Below are 23,460 nucleotides of genomic sequence, written 5' to 3' on the forward strand. Positions count from 1 at the left end.
AACCAAGCATAAATGTAAAATATATGGGTGACTTGTTCTGCAGCACGATCTATAATGAGGCCTCCCGGCAAAGACTACACTCCAGCCGTTCCTGTAGTCCGTCACTAGAATGGAGTTACTATGGGGAGGTGCTGTAGGTAACTCTATTCCAGTCATTTCAGCAGTGACCTGTCTAGATTTGAGTTGTTCTACCAGGAACAACTCCATTCTAAACGCAACCGCACAACTACCTCATAGAATGACCGTAGTCTCCTCTCCATACTAGCCTCACCATCACCGCTACCGGACCACCAATCGCAGCCTGGAAAACTTTATTGACTAAAATTAGTCAATAAAGTTTTTTAGGAAAAAAAGAAAGCACGAAGAAGCGGAAGTGACGTCGCTGCTCGCACGCTGCAGAATTGAAGTAGGTTGCGTAATGTGCCCGTAGTCTCTTATGCCAGATTATTGGTCAGTCCCGCACGTTGGAACGGAACACCGCAGAGTTTAGTGGCTGATGGAGACGTGATGGTGAGTTATCAGCGCTGACCGTTCTACTTGGTAAACTGGGACTGTGAGGTTGACTGCAGTAGTTTGCAGCCTTCTTATGATTGGTTCAAGTCCTGTCAGGAGCTGGGGGCGTTAACTCACCTATGTACAGAACATTTACAGTTACACATTATTTACATAGACGTGTACTATTTTATTAACGCCCTAGTGAGCAGACTATTTTGAGCCTTGATGGCGGAGCGATTTTTAGTACATTTTATTTTCGTTTTTTGTAGACCTAGCCGTATGAAGTTTTATATTTTGTGGGACAGGTTGTATTTTTTAATGGCAGAATTATGGTGTACATATAATAATTTATTGATTTAACTTTTTTTTGGGTGGGTATTGAAAAAAAAAAAAACCCTTAAAATGTCGCAATCTCTTTTGCACCTTAAAGAGGCTCTGTCACCAGATTATCAAATCCCTATCTCCTATTGAATGTGATCGGCGCTGCAATGAAGATAACAGCAAAGTTGTTTTTTGTTTTTTGTTTTTGAAAAACGATCATTTTTCCCCAAGTTATGAGCAATTTTATATTTATGCAAATGAGCTTTTCAATGGACAACTGGGCGTGTTTTCTCGTTTTACCAACTGGGCGTGTATTGTGTTTTTACCAACTGGGCGTTGTGAATAGAAGTGTATGACGCTGACAAATCCGCGTCATACACTTCTCATCGTTCCCACCCCGCTTCTTTCACTGCAGACATACAGCGTGACGTCACCCACAGGTCCATCAACATTGTCGTCGGACAGAGAAGATACATGGGCTCCAGCTGTCCAAAAGGTTAATATGCTCGTCTCTAGGGAGTTTGCTATGCTTACCTGCACATGGTGGTGATGCTGCAGATTCAACTGTACCCTCTGACGCCTGGAGCCGATGTGTCTTCTCTCTTCCGACGCCAAGGTTGAAGGACCTGTGGGTGACGTCCTCATTCCCACCCAGCTTCTTTCACTGCAGACACAGCGTGAGGTCACCCACAGGTCCTTCAACCTTGGCGTCGTACGAGAGAAGACACATCGGCTCCAGGCGTCCAAGAGGGTACAGTTGAATCTCCCTCCCAGAGGCAGCTGAGGGCTGGAGGCGTCCCTGCTCGACCCGGTGAGATCGATATTAGTATCGATCTCACCTGCTTAACCCCTCAGATGCGGTGCACAATAGCGAGCACCGCATCTGAGTGGTTTTGGAGAGAGGGATTGAGCTCCCTCTCATCCCACTGGCACCCGGCGATAAGATCGCCGACTGTCTGTGTCTCCGATGGCAGCCGGGGGCCTAATAAAGGCCCCCAGGTCTGCCTGTAGTGAATGCCTGCTAGGCTATGCCAGAGGCATGTCCTAGCAGATGCCTGTCCGTTTTAAACAGACAGGCAGTAGTAATACACTGCAATACAAAAGTATTGCAGTGTATTATAATAGTGATCGCATATTAAAGTTGACTAAAGTTAATTTAAAAAAAAAATTGAAAAAAAAAATAAATTATGAAAAACCCACTTTTTCTCCTTACAAAATGTTTTACTATTAAAAAAAAACACAATAAAGCAAAAAAGTTACACATATTTGGTATCGCCGCGTCCTTAACGACCCCGACTATAAAGCTGTTACATTATTTAACCCGCACGGTGAACGCCGTAAAACAATGGAAAAATTGCTGTTTTCTGTTAATCCTGACTTAAAAAACGTGATAAAAAGTGATCAAAAAGTCGCATCTACTCTCAAATGGTAAAAAGAAAAACTACAAGTCGTCCCGCAAAAAAAAAATCCCTCATACAACTGTATCGGCGGAACAATAAAATAGTTATGGCTCTTCAAATATGGAGACGCAAGAACAAATAATTTTGAAAAAAAAAGTGTTTTTACTGTGTAAGTAGCAAAATATACAAAATCGATACAAATGTGGTATCTTTGCAATCGTAACAACCCGTTGAATAAAGTTATTGTGTTATTTATATCACACGGTAAACTGCGTAGATTTAGGGCGCAAAAAAAGTGGTGAAATTTCAGGTTTTCTTCTACCCCCCCAAAAAAAGTTAATAAAAGTTAATGAATAAATTCTATGTACCGCAAAATGGTGCCATTAAAAAGTACAACTTGTCCCGCAAAAAACAAGACCTTATACAACTATGTCGACGCAAAAATAAAAAAAGTTCTAGCTCTTGTAATGCGACGATGGAAAACGTAAAAAATGGCTTGGTCATTAGGGTCCAGAATGCAAGCAGGAGGAAGGGGTGAAAGAGTCTCTGTCACCAGATTATAAGTGCCCTATCTCCTACGTAATCTGATCGGCGCTGTAATGTAGATAACAGTGGTTTTTATTTTGAAAAACGATCAAGTTATGAGCAATTTTAGATTTATGCTAATTAGTTTCTTAACCCCTTAGTGACCAGCCCATTTTAGGCCCTAATGATCAAGCTATTTTATTAGTTTTTCTATAGTCGCATTCAAAGAGCTACAACTTTTAAATTTTTTTGTCTACATAGCTGTATGAGGACTTGTTTTTGCGGAATTAGTTGTGCTTTTTAATAGCACCATTTTTGGGTACATATAATTTTTATATTAACTTTTATTAACCATTTTGGGGGGGATTATAAAAAAAAAAACTGAAATTCTGCCATTGTTCTATGCGTTTTTAAATTGACGCCGTTCACTATGCGACGTAAATAACATGTTACCTTTGTTCTATGGGTCGGTACGATTACGGCGATATCGCATATGTAGAGGGTTTTTTTATGTTTTATGACTTTTGCACAATAAAAACACTAAAATTATTTGTTTTTGCATCGCCTCTTTCCAAGAGCTGTAATTTTTTTATTTTTCCATCAATGTAGTGATTTTTTGGGCTTGTTTTCTGCGGGACAAGACGTAGTTTTGAATGGTACTGTTTTGGGGTGCATGGGACTTATTGATTCATTTTTATTTTTGGGGGGCAATGAAAAAAAATTGCAATTTCACCATTGTTTTTTGCGTTTGTTTTTTTTACGGTGTTCACTTTGCGGTTTAAATTACATATTAACTTTATTAATGGAGTCATTACGGTCGCGGCGATACCATATATGTGTACTTTTTTTTTTTTTACACTTTTACTAAATAAAACCACTTTTTATGGAAAAAAATGGTTTTATTTATTTTTTTACTGTACTTTTTATTAATAATCTTTATTTCACTTTGATGACTTATTTTATTAGTCCCCCTAGGGGACTTTACTGTGCGATATCCCGATCGCTGCTATAATGCTCTGGTATACTTCGTATACCAGAGCATTATTGCCTGTCAGTGTAAATCTGACAGGCAATCTGTTAGGACGCGCCGGAGGCACGTCCTAACAGGCATATGTCCAGGGCAGACCTGGGGGCTTTTATCAGGCCCCCGTCTGCCATGACACCCCATCGGAGACCCGCGATTGCATTCGCGGGCCGCCGATGGGTGACAGAGGGAGCTCACTCCCTTTGTAAACAAAGTTAAATGCCGCGGTCGCTATTGACGGCGGCATTTAACGGGTTAAACGGCCGCGATCGAAGTAAACTTCGATCGCGGGCGTTGGAGCAGGAGCTCAGCTGTCATCAGACAGCAGAGCCACGGCTCCTGCCTGCACGTGAGACCCGTGCAGGACTTAGACTAGGCTGACGTGAAAAGGTGTCAGCCTAGCCTAAAGCCCGTAAAAAGGCGTATTAGTGGTCACTAAGGGGTTAATAGACGACTGGGCGTGTTTTTACTTTTTACCAACTGGGCCTAATGCATTTTGTAAGGTGAAAAAGTGTTTTTGTTTTTTTTACTTGGGATTTTTCATTCATTTATTAATTAATTATTTTTTTCCCTTTTTTTTGGTGGGGGGGGACTTTACTACGCGGTACACTGCGATACTTCACGCCACGGTATTTACTTCTGTCGACGGTATACATCCGACGGAAGGCACCGACGTGTCACACTGTATAGGAATAAGGTGGGATACATCTAATTAACTTAAAGGGGGTTAGTTCTTTCCTTTTTACTGCCATTACTAAGGCACTAATGTATTTTTAGACAAGAAGTCTCACAGGACATATACGCATCAAGGTGGGAGACAAATCTCAACCACCCATACAAAAGACTCTAACAATGGATAATATAAACTAGAGAAAAAGAGTCCATACATATCAGAGTATGAAAAAATTGAACATCTTTATTGATAACATAAAATAAAAAAAACGGAGAATCTAAAATAAATCCTTGTCTGGATAACCAATATATACATTAATTACAGTATATATATACACATTTCGCATGTAAGATTAATTAAGTTCAATGTATCTCCAACACAGGGTGCATCTATATTAGTAGTTTAAAGTACAAGTGGTACAAAAGACAGAATATACAAAGCTCACGAGAAAAAACCTGTAATTGCTTAAAGCGACTAGTGCCTTTGAAAAACGGCATAAAGCCAAAATAGGTCTAACAGATGAGCGCTCTTCCACACCTCTGGGTCACACTAATCTCCTATACATGGGTAAGTGCATCTGTTAGACCTATTTTGGCTTTATGCCGTTTTTCAAAGGCACTAGTCGCTTTAAGCAATTACAGGTTTTTTCTCGTGAGCTTTGTATATTCTGTCTTTTGTACCACTTGTACTTTAAACTACTAATATAGATGCACCCTGTGTTGGAGATACATTGAACTTAATTAATCTTACATGCGAAATGTGTATATATATACTGTAATTAATGTATATATTGGTGATCCAGACAAGGATTTATTTTAGATTCTCCGTTTTTTTTATTTTATGTTATCAATAAAGATGTTCAATTTTTTCATACTCTGATATGTATGGACTCTTTTTTTTCTCTAGTTTATATAAGGCACTAATGTAGTATTAAAAAAAACAGACATAAGAAAATATTTGTGAGATAAAAACTCCCCCGCAAGACTCTCGTTAACCATTTTATAAAAAAAAATAATACACACATATATATATATATATATCTCGCAGTAGTCCTCCGAATCTACGACGTAGTCCAATAGGTCCAGCGGAAACTGCAAAGCAACAAAAATAGTTAGCAATATGAAAAATAAAAATCTTATACTCCCCTACAACAGTCTACTATCTTCTACCCTGCACCGCAATAGAAACTAGAGCTCAATGAAAAATAATTCCCTTAGGGCATGTTCACACGGCGCTAAAAAAAACACCTGTGTAAACGTGCCGAATAGACTAGCGTTTTTTGTGGAGCGCTTTTTAAAATACAGGCATGTTATGCGGGGTTTTTAGCACGTTTTGTGCAGTTTGTCGCATAATTAGGACTCCCATTGACTGAGAATATTTGGCGCGTTTTACGTGCCAAAGAATTGACTCGTCGCTGCTTTTTTTACGAAACGCGTTTTTAAAAAAAATCTTTCATGAAGCATGTTGTATGTAATGACAGTGCGCTTTCCCATTGATGTAAATGGGAAGCTTAATCAAGTGGTTTTTGATCCGTTTTCAGCGTGTAAAATGCTCCAAAACACACGTCAAATGCACACTGTATGAACCTGTGAACTGAAAAGTCATGCACCACAGCGTCTCCCTTTTGACTTTCATCATTCTAAGGCCTAATTCACACGACCGTGTTCAGTCCGTGATATATGGTCGGCAGTATTTCCCGGACTGAACACACTGCAGGGAAGAACGCTACTAGCATCATAGTTATGTACGATGCCAGGAGTCCCTGCCTCGCTGCGGGAAAACTATCCCATACGGTAATCATGTTTTCAGCATGGGACAGTAGTACCGCGGGGAGGCAGGGACACCTAGTATGATGATACATATCTATAATGCTAGGAGCCCGGCTCCCTGCACTGTGTTCAGTTCGGGAAATGCAGCCGACATGCAGTCCGTATATCATGGACCGAACACGCTCGTGTGAATTAGGCCTTAGTCTTTTGGTGTGTCCTGTAGCCGCTGTGATCAGCACAGTCTACAATTGTAGAATCACTCCCAAAATGGAACACGACACTGCTTAGCAATTTGAAGATACCACTTCCTGGCTTGTAGCCAAAAATAGTGTGAGGGGGGGTGGTTCACAGTCTCTCTCCCACATTTACAGCAGCTGTGAGTCAGGTTTCTTTGCCTGTTTCACCTTGCTGTAATTCTGGGAAGTGCTCTCTCTGGTGGCCAACATAGGAAAACACGTCAAATTATTTAATTTTTAAAGGAGTCCAGCCACTAAAAAATTGATTTTCGGGACCCCCGCCGATCAGCTGTTTTAAAGGGGCCACAGTGCTCGTACCAGCACTACTTCCCCTTCATTCCCTCTTGCTCACTGTAAATTGTCAACACACATTTAGGCGCGATTCACAGGTATTGCAGACTTTTCTCCTATTTTTTTTTTATTCGCGACACATTCCCCTTGAGTGCTGAACCAAGGGTATCCCCTGATGTCCGTGTCCATATATACAATATATGGACTTACAACTATGGAGTCCCCAGCCAGAGCATCGCATGCGCTCTGGCTGGGGACTTCTTCCTTGGGAAAGCCCTTGACGTCACTGTCCATATTTGGAATGTGAGAAGCCACTCCTAGTCACGCTATCTACAAGGGGTAGTGTGTGATGCTATCTACATGGCAATGCGTTTGGCGCTATTTACAAGGCCACGGTGGCACTAGCTACTTGGGCACTGTCGTGTTTTCAGTGGGTTGGGACAAAGAAACCCCTGACGAATAAAATTCATCAGTTTTTCACAGCTTTTGAAAAAAAAAAAAAGAAATGGCAAGACGATCTGGTGTTGTCACTATACCAGAATTTGGACTTTGATACCGATATTTTGTGTAGTATTACAATTCTCGATACCAAAACAATTGAGGACAGAATAATTTCTTTATTTTGCAATATGAGGCCGCATCACATCACGCTAGTCGCTAAATTCATGTATTACAATACGAAGCTGGGTGGCTGCACAGCTTAGTGTCAATATGTAAATTCACAGTATTTACCAAAGTAGTATCGATATTTCAAAGCATCGTGCAACCCTAAGTGGGTGACAAATGGCCGTTAAAAATGGTGAGACGGTCGGAGAATGGATGAAAGTTTAGAGACGCTGATGTAAAACAGCCATAAAAAACTGACAGTTGATCCATTTATAATGGCCTCTTTCCAGTACATCCCTCATGACCGCACCACAGGAGGTTGCCCTATTAACTTCTACAGGGACAGGAAGACAGAGAGGTTAAAAGGCCCCTCCCACCACCCACTTGCCAGTGTTCTTCCTGTCCCTACAGGGTGAGGAGCAGAGAGACATCGCTCCTGGATAAACTCGGGCAGGGGGCGAAATCGGGGAGTCCGTGCAATCTCCCTTCTATTCCCCCTATGTGCCTAGGCTAATTACCTCTCTAACGAGAGGTCCCTTAGCTCCCAACCAAAGCACCTACCTTATGAATCCTAGGCATTTGTTCCGGTAGGGTTCGGGATTCCCAAGCCAGGCTTCGGCCGAGGCTGCGTGACCATGCGAGGACCGCCAGCTCCATAAGGTTGGTAGCGATGGTGATATCCTCGTGAGTGGCAGCACAGCCGGAAGTATTGAGTCACCTGCTATGACGCGGCCGCATCTCATGGAGTAGATGCGACCAGAAATGACGCCGGGTTACTTTGGGTCTGTGGCCATCTTGGAAGGCGGGAAATTCAAAACACCCGCATTTAAAGGGACCCGCACAGGTATGTAGTTAGAGCTAATACCTCTAACGTGGAATTATATATACAGCCTTGAGCACATATCTTGTTGAATCGGATATTGTATTTGACTGTTGCTTGTTGCGGTGATGAAACTACCTCGTTCTGACAGAATTCCAGATATGTCCCAGGGTCCTGTGAGTCTCACCCTTGGGGTAAGGGTTACGACTCTGTATGTAAGTATACCTTACTTTACCTGCCTTTTTGTTTTCTCTAGGATAAAGATTCCTCTGAGACAAACTGTCCCTAAAAAGAAAGTAAAAAATGTGCGACTTGTGGGAAAAAACTGCTAGTCACCTAAGAAAAAATTGTGTCAAGACTGTATCGCAAAGCTACTAAAAGAGGAACAGCAGACGTTTATGTCTGAACTTAGGGCTATGATTCACGGGGAAGTGAGTCAGTCAGTAGCCTCCCTCGCCCCTCCTCAAGAAACTCTGTCACACTCCCGGGCAAAAAGGCCACGGAGTGAAGTGGAACAAAAATAGTGCCCGCCATCTCAGGGGTCTAACTCTGAGCAGGAGTGTTATTACTGATCGGAGGGTGAATTAGAAGAAGGAGAGGAACTCTTACATTCAACCTCAGCTACACAGGAGAAAAAAAATGTCTTCTATTCTGAGATGTCTGATACCTTAATACGGGAGACAATGAATATCCCAGAAGAAGACTAACCCCATCCAATCCAGGATGGAATGTTTGGGGGCCTGACGGAGAGGAAAACAAAGATTTTTCCGGTAAATGAGAATCTCAAAAAAAATGGTAACGATGGAATGAGGGGATTCAGAAAAAACTCTTCATCTCAAGAGAATTTAAAAACAGACTTCTCTTTGATCCAGAAGACACAAAACCTTGGGATGAGATCCCAAAAGTGGATGTTCCAGTGATTAGGGTTGCTAAAAAAAAAAACTCAATCACCTTAGAAGATTCCTCTCCGTTAAAGGAGCCCATGGACCGGAAGGCAGATGGGTTGATGAAAAGAGCTTGGGAATCTTCATCCGCTTTAATCTCTACAAATATCGCGGCCACATCTGTAGCAAGATCAATGTTTATTTGGTTAAACCAACTGGAGACCCATTTAATGCTGAAAACATCAAGAGAAGATCTATTAGAATCTACCCTTACTAAAAATTTCAACTGGCTACTTGGTAGACGCATCAGCTGAATCCATTAGATTTGCTGCCAGAAATGGGGCGCGCTCAAATGCTGCTAGAAGAGCATTATGGCTCAAGATGTGGTCAGGAGACACGAAGTCCAAAAACATACTATATTCTATCCCATTTACAGGATCTCTGATGTTTGGTCCCCTCCTGGATAACATGCTGGAAAGCGCAACAGATAGAAAAAAGGGTTTTCCAGAAGAGTAACCTAAAAAGCCCTCAGTTTCGTAACTTTCGCCAACAGAGGGGAGCAACCTTACAGAACTACAGAAGGAAGGGGAAGTCCGATCGCTGGAGTTGCCCCAATGGGGGAAGGGGTCGAGGATATCTCCTCAACCCCAATAACTAATTTCAGTCCTCAAAGTAATGACGCCAGGAGTGTAGGAGGATGACTCCTACATTTTTATTCCAACTGGACCAGAGTAACACAGAACCCTTGGGTTCTACAAATTATAGAAGGGTACAAAATAGAATTCTCCTCCAATTCCTCCAGAGAAATTTCTAATAACCAAGTACCGATCAAGAGTTCTTGATCAAATCCTCATTCTGGACATCCAGAAACTGCTACAGTTAAAAGCAATTACTCCAGTTCCCCACAATGAAAGATTCAAGGGCCACTATTCGAAAATCTTCTTGGTCAAGAAACCAAACGGTTCTTGCAGGACGATAATCAACCTTAAATTACTGAACAAATGGGTGAAATATCGCAAGTTCAAAATGGAGTCTATCAGATCGACTATTCCTCTAATAAGGGAAGAAGCGTCAATGTGTACGATAGTACGCATCCTTTAAATCTATCAAGTCCCTATCCACCCCGCTAATCAGAGATTCCTCAGATTCGCGATTCAGGACGATCCTTCCATTTTCCACTTCCAATTGGTCTGTCTCCCCTTCGGCATTTCCTCCGCCCCCAGAAATTTTACAAAGATTATGGCATTCTTAAGAAGTCAAAGCATAGTGATTATCCCATATCTAGACTATTTCCTGCTGACAGCAGATACTACGTCTATCTTAAACAGCCATCAATTACAGGTTCTTTCCCTACTACAGGGATTGGGATGGATAATCAACTTTGAGAAATCAAGTCTTCCTCCCCAAAAACAGAAGGTCTTCTTAGGAGTGCTGTTAGACTCCTCCCTTCAACATTCCTTCCTTCCAAGGGAGAAACAAATATTTCTACTGACCAGAAGTCAGGAAATTTTGGGGAAGGAGTACCTGTTCCATAAGAGAAGGATTTTGGGATTGATCACGTCTTGCATCCAATCCATTCCATGGAGTAAATTTCACCCTTACAGAATCTGATCCTGTCCCAGTGGGATCGAAAACAGGACTCCTTGAATTCAGATTTCTGAAACTGTGAAGTAATCTCTCCACTGTTGGCTCTGCCCAAACAACATAAGCAAGGGGGTCCCCTGGAGAACTTCCCCTTATGTAGTAATCCTCAAAGATGCCAGCAAACAGGGCTGGGGGTCAGTGATCCAAGACAGGCATTTTCAAGGCATATGGCCTGTTCAGATGAAGATTATGTCCTCAAACTTCAGAGAACTAAAAGCTGTATGGGAGACATTCATAAAAGCTTCGCTCATCATAAAAGGGATGCACATAAGAATCTTATCGGACAACATAACGGCAGTGTCCTTTGTTCGCCATCAGGGGGGAACAAGACCCACTTCTCTTCAGGCCCTCTCTGCACAAATTTCAGTAGGGCAGAAGAAAATGTCCTATCGGTCTCCGCGTTCCATCTAAAAGGCTCGGAGAACCTATCGGCAGGCTTCCTAAGTCGGGAAAAAGTAGACTCCGGAGAATTGTCCCTGAACAAGGAAATTTTTCTGTCCTTAACCTGAAGGTGGGGTTATACCCAAATAGACCTATTTGCCACGAGGAAAACTCCCAGGTAGATGCATTCTTCTCCCTAAGGCCCCATGCACACGACCGTGTTCGGTCCGTGATATACGGTCCACAGGTCGGCCACATGTCCCGAACCGAGCACAGTTCAGGGAGCCGGGCTCCTAGCATCATACTTCTCTATGACGCTAGGTGTCACTGCCGTGCTGCGGGACAACTGTCTCGTACTGTAAGCATGTTTTCAGTACGTGACAGTTTTCCCGCAGCGAGGCAGTGATACCTAGCGTCATAGAGAAGTATGACACTAGGAGCCCTGCTCTGTGCTCGGTCCGGGACATGTGGCCGACCTGCAGACCGTATATCACGGACCGAACACGGTCATGTGCATGGGGCCTAAATCTCAGAAAACCCGTTGGGGGTAATGCACTATCCCAACCCTGGGACATGGATCTGGCCTATGCCATTCCTCAGTTTCCTCTAATACCAGTGGTATTCAGATAAATCCAGGAAGATTTAACCAAACAGTACCTAGCATTTTAAGACCCTATCATGCTACCAGTCAAGAAGAACCTTCTCACCCAGGGTCCCTTATTCTTTCAAGGAATAGAAACTCTGAAGTGTTCAGCTTGGATCTTGAAACGCAGATCTTGTGAAACCACAGTTTGTCAGACGAGGTAATTTCAACTATCTTATTAAGCCATAAAGAAGTTACCTCGAAAATATATAAAAAAAATTTGGAAGAAATTCTGTTCCTGGTATGGAGATCTGGGACCAGACCCCTTTCTTACCAACATTGCAAAGATCCTATATTTCTTACACTCAGGATTCAAAAAAGAGCTTAGCCCTAGTACATTTAAAAGTGCAGATCTAAGCCTTTAACTGAACATCGGTGGATCAGAAGATTCACTCAAGCAGTTTCTAAATTGAAACCTTCCCTAAGGAAATCAGTACCTAACTGGGATTTAATTATAGTGTTAACGCCTCTTTGCGATTTTCCCCCCTTTGAGCCTCTCAACGTGATTTAATATTAATTTTTTAACTCTAAAAGCTGCATTCTTAGTCGCTATTACATCAGCAAGAAGGATAGGAGAAATCCAATCTCTGTGGGTCGTAGAACATTACCTAAAAATTCAAGAAAACAAGATCATTCTAAAACTAGATCCTTCCTTTATTCCGAAAGTATCTACTTCCTTCCATAGAGACCAATAAATAATTCTACCTTCCTTTCGTCCAGATCCTAAAGACCAACAAGAAGAAAAATTCAATTGTCTGGATGTCAGGCGAACAATTCTTCAGTATCTGGATAGAACCTCCTCTTGGAGACTAGATAAAAATCTATTTATCCTGTATGGGGGAAAGAATAAAGGAAAGAGAGCCTCAAAAGGCTCTCTAGCGAGATGGATAAAAACTACCATACAAGAAGACTACAAGTCCCAAGGACTATGTGCCCCACAAGGCATTAAAGCCCATTCAACGAGGGCAGTTTTGGCGTCCTGAGCAGAAAGAGAAGCCTCTATGAACCAAATCTGCAGAGCTGCCACTTGGTCAAGCCATTATACGTTGTGCAAACATTACAGGCTAGATGTTCTGTCAGATACGGATTTAAGTTTTGGACGGAAAGTCCTCCAATCCGTAGTCCTGCCCTGAGCGTTATAATTTGGTATTGCTCCTGTGGTGCTGTCGTGAGGGATGTATTGGAAAGTACCTACCAGTAATTGTATTTCCAGGAATCCATCATGACCGCACCCTTACATTCCCTCCCTTTATTAAAATTCTGATTTGTGCAAGTAACATGTCCGTTATTATCCCTAGAAATAAAATAGGGTTGCATCCATCCTGGTGTAGTAATTGCAAAACACTGGCAAGTGGGTGGTGGGAAGGGCCTTTTAACCTCTCTGTCTTCCTGTCCCTATAGAGGTCAATAGGGCAACCTTCTGTGGTGCTGTCATGATGGATTCCAGGAAATACAATTACCGGTAGGTCTAATTCCTACTTTTTTCAGCTGTCGTGTTAATATAGTCTTACTGTTACAATTTAGTTGTTTAATCCATGCAAATTCTGTTAAGTTACTGTCTCCCTCCTTGTAAAAATTGTCCACCCCCATGTTGTCAAATATTGTCCATCCCGAGTTACAGAGCAGAATTGATGGCTGCAGAAGGTGGGAATGTGTCGCTTCACTTCCTCTCCATACAAGTGTATGGAGAGGAGGGAATAGAGAGCGAGTGAGTGAGCAACAAATGCTTCATACAAGTCTATAGAGGGGGGGGGAGAAGGAAGCAGGAGCAGTGTGAGAAAGTCAGACGTGCTTCAGCTGCTGGTACGATTTCTACGTCACTCCAGTGCTGGATTCTCCGCTACACTTCTCAATACTGCTGCATAATCTCCTCCATGCTGCTGCAGCTTTTATATATAAATATATGTGATGGGTAGAGCTAGGAGAGAAGGATTCTCCTCATCTATGTGTGCAGTGTATAGAAGACATGATAGCAGTTAGGCTCCGCCCACTAGCTCAGCCACTACTGAGAATTAGAGAGAGTACAGAATATAAGTCCTATAATAGCCAGAAATTGTGTTTAATCCTCATGTCCACACATCTGACAGCACATTCTAAATAGTCATCTAAGGCTTCGTTCACATCTGTCTTAGGACTCATGGGTTCTGTCTGACCTTTCCGTCAGGGGAATCCAAACTGAAATGGTGACTGATCCGTTTCAAATTGTTTCCGTTTGTCACCGTTGTTGAAGGGTTCCGGTTCTTTGACGGAATCAATACTGGCGTTGACTGCGCTATTCATTCCGTCAAAATTACGGAAACCTTGCACAACGGTGACAAACCGAAACCATTTGCACCGGATTCGTCACCATTGAAATCAATGGTGATGCAAACGGAAACCTATGGTTTGTTTGGATTCCGTTAATGAGGTTCCCCTGAAAAGATCCGACGGAACCCATGAACGGAGTCCCGACGCAGATGTGCACGAAGCCTAAGAAGTTATGTATGTTTTCAATTGTTTGATTGCCGATACCATACACCGTAATACTGATTTATTGCAGTGTATGATATTTTTTTAATGGTTTTCTTTTAATCCATGCCTTTGGCAAGGCTTAAAGGGGTTGTCCGAGATACCAACATTTTTTCAAAAACTGTGTCATACATTACCCCTTATACAGACAACCTAAATAAAGCATTATTTTAAAAAAAAATTCTACTTACCACATCTCTGCTTTGAATTTAGCACAGTTTGTTTACATGCAGTTCAGCTCTGGTTTGTTGATCTTTCCTTGTTATGAAACTTTTTTCCCGTGCACGCTCATTGCAGGCTGCAATGAGCGTGCACGTACCTTCCAAGAGTTCATGTGAGCTGTCCTTGCTCCTCCCCGCTGACATCCTTCACTGGACTTGTCTTCTTGCTGACATTCTTGAAGGATGGTGAGCAAATGTTCTCCTCCCCATTATGTTTTTCACATTTATGTTTTCTTTCTCTTTTCAGGTCTATAAACCTCTTCGTGTCTCCCTCACCCTCGTCCACCCTCTTCTATCTCATGTCTCTCTCCACTAAGGCCATGTTCACACAGTTTTTTTGCAGGAGGAATATCTGCCTCAACATTCCGTCTTGAAGTTTGCGGCAGATTTACCTCTCCATGCACGTTGATTTTTGCGTCGTTTTTCCCGGCGTTTTTTGTGCGCGGTTTGTGGCTTTGTTTGCGTTTTTGTTTGCCGCTTTGTTCGGGGCGTTTTTAGCTTCGTTTATCTTGGTGTTTTTTTGCTTGTTTGTTTGCGTCTTTTTTTGCGATGTTTTGCGCTGTGTTTTCCGGTGCGTTTATTGTAGCCTTTTTCGCGTCGTTTATCGTTTATTTTTTTGCGTCGTTTGCGGCTATTTTTGCTGCGTTTTTCGTTGCGGCTTTCCCTGTTGTTTTTCGCGGCGTTCTTTGCCTCTTTGCGGCTTTTTTCGCGATGTTTTTCGCTGCGTTTATCGTAGCCTTTTTTTCGTCGTTTTTCGCTTTTTTTTTTTTTTTTTTTTTTTTTTTTTTTTTTTTTTTTTTTTTGCATCGTTGTTTGCGGGTTTTTTTGCTGCGTCTTTCGTGGCATTTTCCCTGTCGTTTCTCGTGGCGTTCTTTGCCTCTTTGCTTGCGGCTTTTTTTGCAATGTTTTTTGCGGCGTTTATCGTAGCCTTTTTGGCATTGTTTTTTGCGTCTGTTTTGCACAACGGCTGTCAAAAGGATGAATGTAAACAGAAAAGCACCACGTGCTTTTCTGTTTACAAACATCCAAATGGAGTGTCATAATGATGGCGGCTGCGCAAAAACCACGCAGCCGCCCATCATATGATGCTGCCTCACGGAGCAGGTAAGTGGCTTTTGCGCAGGCAAAATGCTGCGTGTTTTGCCTGCGCAAAAACGCCACGTTCGTCTGAATCAGCCCTTCTACAGATTTTTAGGCAAGTTAGTTCAGACATTGATGAAAACTCCGCTGCGGACGATAGGCTGCGGTGCAGAAATTTCTAGCCGCAGCATGCACTGTCTGTTGCGGAGAAGTGGAATGGCACAAAGTATTTCAGCCTTTGCAATGCAAAAACTGAAATCTGTGGCAAGTCCGCTGTGTTTTCTGCAACGTCTGAATTACCTGTCAAAACTGCAAACATTGGTGCAGATTCGTTGCGTACTTTCCCCTAAATCTGCAACAACATTTGAAGCATAAAAACTCTGCCACGTCTGAACGTGCCCTAATAACAGCCAGCGCTGTGGCCACCACAGTATTAGCGATGGTCAGCTACTGGATGTTACCCAGGTATGCTATGCCCAGTGCCCCTGGTGGCGGAGGGTACCAGGGTCATAGTGATGGTTAGTGTTCGTCCAGCCCCGTCTTATGCCTCATGCACACTTGCGTGTAAGATTGACGCCCGTGAGAAACTCGTATGAATCGGGTCAGTTTGTGTGCGTTATGCATCCGTGTGCTTAGCAAGTGGCATGCGTTATTCACGCACTCAGAAAGGCCATTTTTTTTTGTTACAACAAATTGCAGCATAAATCATGCACCAAACACGTGTGCGGTGCGTGGTTTTCACGCATGCGTCTACTTTAATGTGACTGTAGGTGCATGATAACGCACCAATAGAGGACATGCAGTATGTTTCACGCAGCGGACTCTCGCTGCGTGAAAACGGCCCCATTGAAATAAATGGGTCGCGTGTGCTGTGCGTGGTTTCGAGAATCAGCACACGGACGAGATTCACCCTGGTGTGAGTGGGGCCTTACGCGCGATTTACACTAGCGTGAATCAAGTCTGTGTGCTGTGCTTTGAAAAAACGCACAACACACGCGACCCATTTATTTCAATTGGGCCGTTGACACATGTGTGACTTTTCACGCAGCGAGAGTCCGCTGCGTGAAACATACTGCATGTCCTCTATTGGTGCGTTATCATGCACCTACACTCACATTGAAGTCAATGCATGCGTGAAAACCACAAACAGCACACACGTGTTTGGTGCGTGATTTACACAGCAATTTGTTGGAAAAAAGAAGAAAAAAATGGGCTGGCTTTGTGAGTGCGTGAATAACACATGACAATCGAAAAGCACACTGATGCATAAGGGCGGATTTACACGAGCGTGTGCGTTTTGCGCACACAAATATGGTGGCGTTTTGCGTGCGCAAAATGCACTTGACAGCTCCGTGTGTCATCTTCATACGGATGCGCGGCTGTGGTTTTCGCGCAGCCGCCATCATTATGACACTCCATTTGGATGCTTGTAAACAGAAAAGCACATGGTGCTTTTCTGTTTACATTCATTCTTTTACTTATGTTGCGCGAATCACGCGCGTCCCACGGAAGTGCTTCCATTGGGTGCGCCTGATTTTCACGCACCTATTGACTTCAATGGGTGCGTGATGCTCGAAAAACTCAGAAATATAGAACATGTCGCGAGTTTTACGCAGCGGACTCACGCTGCGTAAAATTCACGGACTGTCTGCACTGCCCCATAGACTTGCATAGGTCCGTGCGACCCGCGTGAATACCACGCGGGTTGCACGGACATATAGCACAATCGTGTTAATCCACCCTAACGCAAACACACGGACGGGATTGACGCAAGTTTTTCACGCGCGGAAAATACACGCTAGTGTGCATGAAGCCTTACTAATGGACGCTGTTAGACAGTGGCCATTAATAATGAACTAGTAATACATTTTTAAATAAATGAGAAGGACATAGAAAAAATATTGTAATAAAATAACACACATAACACTGGTTAACGATTTTATTAAAAATAAAAAAGGTGTCATTGAAGTAGTCCTTGAACTTGATGTAGTACCGAGGACCCAACCTGTAAAAAAACACCTAATAACTAAGAAAAAAAAAAAAAGAAGGATGCTTAGATACACTGCTCATGTGTGAGGCTGGGTTCACACGACCTATTTTCAGGCGTAAACGAGGCGTATTATGCCTCGTTTTACGTCTGAAAATAGGGCTACAATACGTCGGCAAACATCTGCCCATTCATTTGAATGGGTTTGCCGACGTACTGTGCAGACGACCTGTCATTTACGCGTCGTCGTTTGACAGCTGTCAAACGACGACGCGTAAATTGACTGCCTCGGCAAAGAAGTGCAGGACACTTCTTTGGCACGTAATTTGAGCTGTTCTTCATTGAACTCAATGAAGAGCAGCTAAAGATATACGAGTGTCACAGACGCCTCGCATAATACGAGGAGGAGCATTTACGGCTGAAACGAGGCAGCTGTTTTCTTCTGAAAACAGTCTGTCATTTCAGCCGTAAAAGCCTGCTACCGTGTGCACATACCCTGATACTGTTAGACCATGTATCTAAGCCTACCACAAGGTAGCCTTAGATACATTACCCAAGCAGACTGTGTCACACATGGGCCATGTATCTAAGAATACCACATGTTAGGCTTAGATACAGGGCCCCAAAACACTAATCTTAGGGTATGTTCACACAGCAGCGTCCGTAACGGCCAAAATTACGGGGCTGTTTTCAGGAGAAAACAGCCCCGTCATTTCAGCCGTAACGGCATGTGCAGGCCCTTGAACGCCGCGTCCATTACGGACGTAACTGGAGCTGGTTCTCCATGGAGTCCATGGAAAACGGCTCCATTTACGCCTGAAGAAGTGACATGACACTTCTTTGGCGCGGGCGTCTATTTACGCGCCGTCTTTTGACAGCGACGCGTAAATATACGCCTCGTGTGAACAGACAAACGTCAGCCCATTGCTTTCAATGGGCAGATGTTTGCCAACGCTTTCAAGCCGTAATTTCGGACGTAATTCGGGGGTTAATACGCCCGAATTACGTCCGTAAATAGGCCGTGTGAACATACCCTTATACAGGAATAAAAAGAATGTCATCTGGGCTCCTGTATCTAAGCCTACATTGTGTTAGGCTTAGATACAGGCTCCATGTGTGACACTGTTTGTTAGACCCTGTATCTAAGTTTCAGCTATTTTTTTTTGGTAATAACATAGTTTTACCCTAAAATAGACCTTTTATTTGTGATCGCCATTGTCTACCGTAAATTTTAATATATTACACGTCTATATTAGGGTAATTGGGTCAGCGCTAGCGTTACAACAATGATTGGCGGGGGGGGGGACGGTTTTTTTTGGGGTGGATATTTTATGTGTATTTATTATTTAATTTTTTTTTTGTACTTTATTATTTTTTTATTACTATGGTCTGTTCCTCAAAGGTAAAAAAAGACCTTTGGGGAACATTATATATTTTTCCTCTCTTTTAGACCATCTTTTCCACTGTAACTGGGGCTGCACAGCAGGGAAATCAGCCCTCTCATAGTGACGATTGTCACTAATAGGGCTGTGCTGGGTCTAGTAAGACCCAGCAGCAGCCTGCCACTAACGGCACCCGGCGATCATGTGACCAGTCACATGATCACCGGGAGGAATAGAGACAGCGCCGCGGCCGCTGCCTCTATTCCTATACACAGCGTTCATTGAACGCTGTGTAAGAAGACATCGGAGAAGACAGAAGCAGCGAAAGCTGCTTCTATCTTCTCCTCAGGGTCCCCGGCAGTCACTGACAGCCGGAGACCCGACATTCAGCTGCCCGATCGCGTGGGCAGCAAGTTAAAACCCGAGCCGTAGAAAGTCTATAGCTCGGGTTTTAAGTTGTTAAACAGTGTACGGTGTCCCATGGGCCGCAGATAACCACCTCAAGGGCTGCATGCGACCCGTGTGCTGCATCGTGAAGTATGATCCCCTATCAAAGCCTACTATGTGTAGGCTTTGATAGGGTAAGAACTAAACGTACAGATGCCACTGTACCTCTCTAGTCCGCAGGTGCCGTCCCTCTTCACTTTTTTCACTGTGAACACGCATAGGCGCGCTCACAGTGAAAAGCTGCATAGGCTGGGCGGGCACCCGCAGAAACGACACATCTCCAGTGACGTGTCGTATCCCATCCGAGGTCTCGCTGGGGCGAGACCATGTGATCGGGATACGACACGACAGTGGAGGAGGAAGAAAACGTGACGTCAGAAGACATGTGATCGGAAGAAAAGAGCTGCCAGAACGGAGAACAGAAGCAAGATTGCACAGGTAAGTATATTATTCAATAGTTAATGTGTGCATTGTGTGTTTAAATTTTAAATAAAAATATATCTCGGACAACCCCTTTAATAGGAGGAGAAACATGGCAGACCTGGATACCATGACCACCATGGGCAATCGTTGGGCTGATGGGATGACCGAGGGGGCACCCCCTCCCCTTTTTCTAACCGCTGAGATGCTGCGGTGCTTATTAATCAGGCCATCTAAGTGGTTATACGGCCGGAATTTGAGTTATCTGATTTCTGACGTTGGACAAGGGTGTCCGCTGTAATAAACACTTGAAATCTGCAGCATACGGAACAAGCTAAGCCCGTGAACCCGCTCCATACTTCTCCTCCCCCATCATGATGTGCAGTTACGTAATGAAGGGTTAAAGGGGTTTACCACTATCTGACAACTGATGACCTATCTACCGGATAGGTCATCAGTATATGATTTGGTGTGTGTCCAAAACCCGGACCCCGCACTGATCAGCTACTCTGGCTGCCCCTGGGCACTGGACGTCCATGCCAGAAGCAGATGGCTCCTGTGGCGGAATAGTGGGCGATCTTCAGTTTCTTCTGGCTCAGTATACTGCATAGTGTGCAATGACATCCGAGTTAGCGGGAACAGCTGATCGGTGCGGGTCAGGGTCTCAGACACGCACCAATCATATACTGATGACCTATCCAGTGGATAGGTCGTCAGTTGTCCGGTAGTGGAAAACCCTTTTAAGGGGTTATGTCCAGAAATGTCTATATTTGATTATCCGTTGCATGTCCTGCAATCTCACTCTAAAAAGAGCATGGATTTTACCCTGGAAAGTTATCATTACAAATTGTTTCTGAAACCTAACAATATGGAATATTCAGACACTTCAGATTTTGTTGCGACTAAAAACCATTCATCTGAATGGGGTTGTTTCTGTAGCAGGTGGATGGATTTCTGCAAGTTCCATTCAGATGACTGAAACGGCTTTTCAGTCGCAGGAATTTCTTCAACATAATCTGCCATGCGTGACTTCACCCTGATGACCAGAATAAATGCAGAAAAAGATCATTGAGCAACAATTGAGGTCTATGATCATTTTGTTGAGTTGTTCATGCGTTACATTAGATTATACAATTTAATAAGTATGTTATTATAGGAAATAGTTTTAATAATCACTTGGGGTCAGGTTGCCCTTCAGACTTGTCACCAGACTTCAGGCTCCATTTGCGGCAGACTTTATTCTCGCAATCCCTTGAGTACAGACTGTTAAGTCCACATATTATAGCAGACTATATCTGCAGTGTACTGAGGGAATAAACAGGAGTCTGAATTCTGGTGATGGATCTACAGAGAAAACTGTAAGGCTGGGTTCACACGAGCATGTTACGTCCGTAATGGACGGACGTATTTCGGCCGCAAGTCCCGGACCGAACACACTGCAGGGAGCCGGGCTCCTAGCATCATAGTTATGTACGATGCTAGGAGTCCCTGCCTCTCCCTGGAACTACTGTCCCGAACTGAAAACATGATTACAGTACGGGACAGTTGTCCGGCAGGGACTCCTAGCGTCGTACATAACTATGATGCTAGGAGCCCTGCACTGTGTACGGTCCGGGACTTGCGTCCGAAATACATTCCGTCCTTTACATGCTCGTGTGAACCCAGCCTTATTCCCTGCAGCCTCGGTGGTTGTTCTCATGAGGTGAGGGAGCAGTTTCCGGGAATACCATTTTTGTAAGGGAATCCATTTTTTATTCAGTCTCCTAATCCATTGTTCCAATGACTCTAAATGAAGCGTTTGCTTTAAAAGGGTACTCCACCCTTAGACGTTTATCCACGGAATATGCCGTAAATGTCTGATAGATGTGTCCCTGCGCTTCTCTCCAGAACGGTGGTCATCCGGCCCCTGTCCTGCATCCAGGCGGACAATGAATGAAGAGGCTGTGCACTCTCCATTGATTCTTCATTGGAGTTACGAAAACAGCTGACTAAGCAGGTGGGGCTGTACAGGCTCGGATGACCCCCATTCTTGAGATAGATGTGGAACCCAGCTCTGGGACCAGCACCTGTCACATTTATGGCTTCTGCCATGGATATTCCACGTATGTTTGTTTGAGGTGAGAATAAAAATTTAACTCCTCTGCCAGGGATATGCAAAACCCAGTCTCCATGGCAACTAGAAAATAGACTTCGCGATCGGCCTGCAATTGGTGGTTGTGACAACTGAGAAATTTGTGGATGGTGGGCTACTGTGAATAATGGGGAGGGGGTGAGGAGCTATGTTATTACTACTAGAGAGGACCTCTACTCTGACTATTGTGTGTGACGTATAATGCCCGCACAACCCGACTGCAGAGCATTTACTGGACATTTGTTTTTTTTGTGTTTTTACAATGTGCAGCAATAGCGCCTCATCCGGGTCGCGTGAATCCGGCCCTACAACGCGTAGTCGCTGGCTCCTCGATCTGCCTAAGATTTGTCCAGGCCTATTTATTGCTAATATTACAGACCAGTCACCCTGGTTGCATTAGATCTTCATATGTTTGTCCTCTCCTAAAAAAAACTTCTATATTTCGTTACGACTTCAAAATGAAGTGGAGTGGTCAGAGCCGTTTTCTTCTGTTCTGTAGTAATACTGGCAGTATGACCATTTTATATATTTGCTATAGAGTCTGCCTTTTTTTCAGATTGTTTACAGTGATGTGATAAAGTAAAGATGCCCCCTCAATGGAACTGCATCTAAAGGTCATACAATTGAATAAAAATATACCCAGTTCGCATCTGCGTTAGACATTCCATTGTTCTGCTCCGGCAAAGGAGCAGAACAATGAAAATGCCGGAAGCGCAGGTTCCAATGAACAACAGAGACAACCGGCGGCCGAAGTTACCCATTGACTTTAATCTGTTTTGTCGGGATGTCCGTAGTTTTACTGGAAACCATAGCGCAGCATGCTTCGCTAATGTTTCCGGTATTTTCGGAAACATTTTTCTAATATATGTAATAGGCGATTTATAAAAAAAATACAGATTTTACATTTATTAAAAATGTTCTATTGCTTTTGAGATGCATCTTCTGTGTAACCTCTATACATAGAAGCTGCACCAAGCACTATCCGCCAAATCTGTCAGTTCAGCTATGACGCCCTGGCTGAGAGCTGCTCCTGTGTGTCTCTAACACACAGATAACCCTAATCACGATCACATCTAAGTTCATGAGCATTTTTTATAAATGTAATTGAGAAAAATGTTTCTAATTACCAATTACATACATTCATAAACAAAAATGCTACAAAGGTTTTCCTAGCTAACTTATTGTCCTATTTGGACAACCAAAACCGCTCTCCTGAAGATCATCTGACTGGGGATTGACTTAGTGTTACATTACCATGTAATACATAGTTGACCAAGTCCTCCCCTTTGATGTCTTTTTGCCTTTATAGATATTGACCTCTAGATTGCAGCTGAAATGGTTGCAAATGTGACCACCAGTTGCCTGTTTACCAATCCTCCCGGAGTCTGTGGCAGGAGATTCTCAGGAGTCACTTACCCACAACACTGTTGAACTTAACATCTCTCCAACGTTACATAGTTACATAGTTACATATAGTTACATAGTTAGTACGGCTGAAAAAAGACACATGTCCATCAAGTTCAACCAAGGGAAGGGAAAAGGGAAGGAAAAATTTCTACACATAGGAGCTAA

At 43.3% G+C, this 23,460-nt stretch overlaps 1 protein-coding gene and 1 long non-coding RNA gene across 5 annotated transcripts in view; one reads left to right on the plus strand and one right to left on the minus strand.

Annotated features, from left to right (window-relative positions):
* Positions 1-296, minus strand: part of LOC142661497 (uncharacterized) — a 46,219-nt gene extending 45,923 nt beyond the window's left edge. Inside the window, exon 1 of the long non-coding RNA XR_012850750.1 lies at positions 231-296. This is a non-coding gene — a long non-coding RNA (uncharacterized LOC142661497). The remainder of the gene's footprint in view (positions 1-230) is intronic.
* Positions 297-369: 73 nt separating this feature from the next.
* HMBS (hydroxymethylbilane synthase) overlaps positions 370-23,460 on the plus strand; it is a 74,022-nt gene continuing 50,931 nt past the window's right edge. For 3 of the 4 annotated variants that reach the window (XM_075840072.1, XM_075840070.1, XM_075840073.1), the window contains exon 1: positions 370-510. Coding sequence is in view for 1 of the 4 variants with exons in the window: in XM_075840073.1 (XP_075696188.1) it covers positions 508-510 (3 nt within the window). In the remaining 3 variants the exon portion in view is untranslated. Of the gene's footprint in view, positions 511-13,113; positions 13,175-23,460 lie in introns of all 4 variants that reach the window. The other variant, XM_075840071.1, reaches the window with a different exon arrangement.

Source organism: Rhinoderma darwinii, chromosome 10 (genome assembly GCF_050947455.1).
Source record: "Rhinoderma darwinii isolate aRhiDar2 chromosome 10, aRhiDar2.hap1, whole genome shotgun sequence".
NCBI classification, from domain to species: Eukaryota; Metazoa; Chordata; class Amphibia; order Anura; family Rhinodermatidae; genus Rhinoderma; species Rhinoderma darwinii.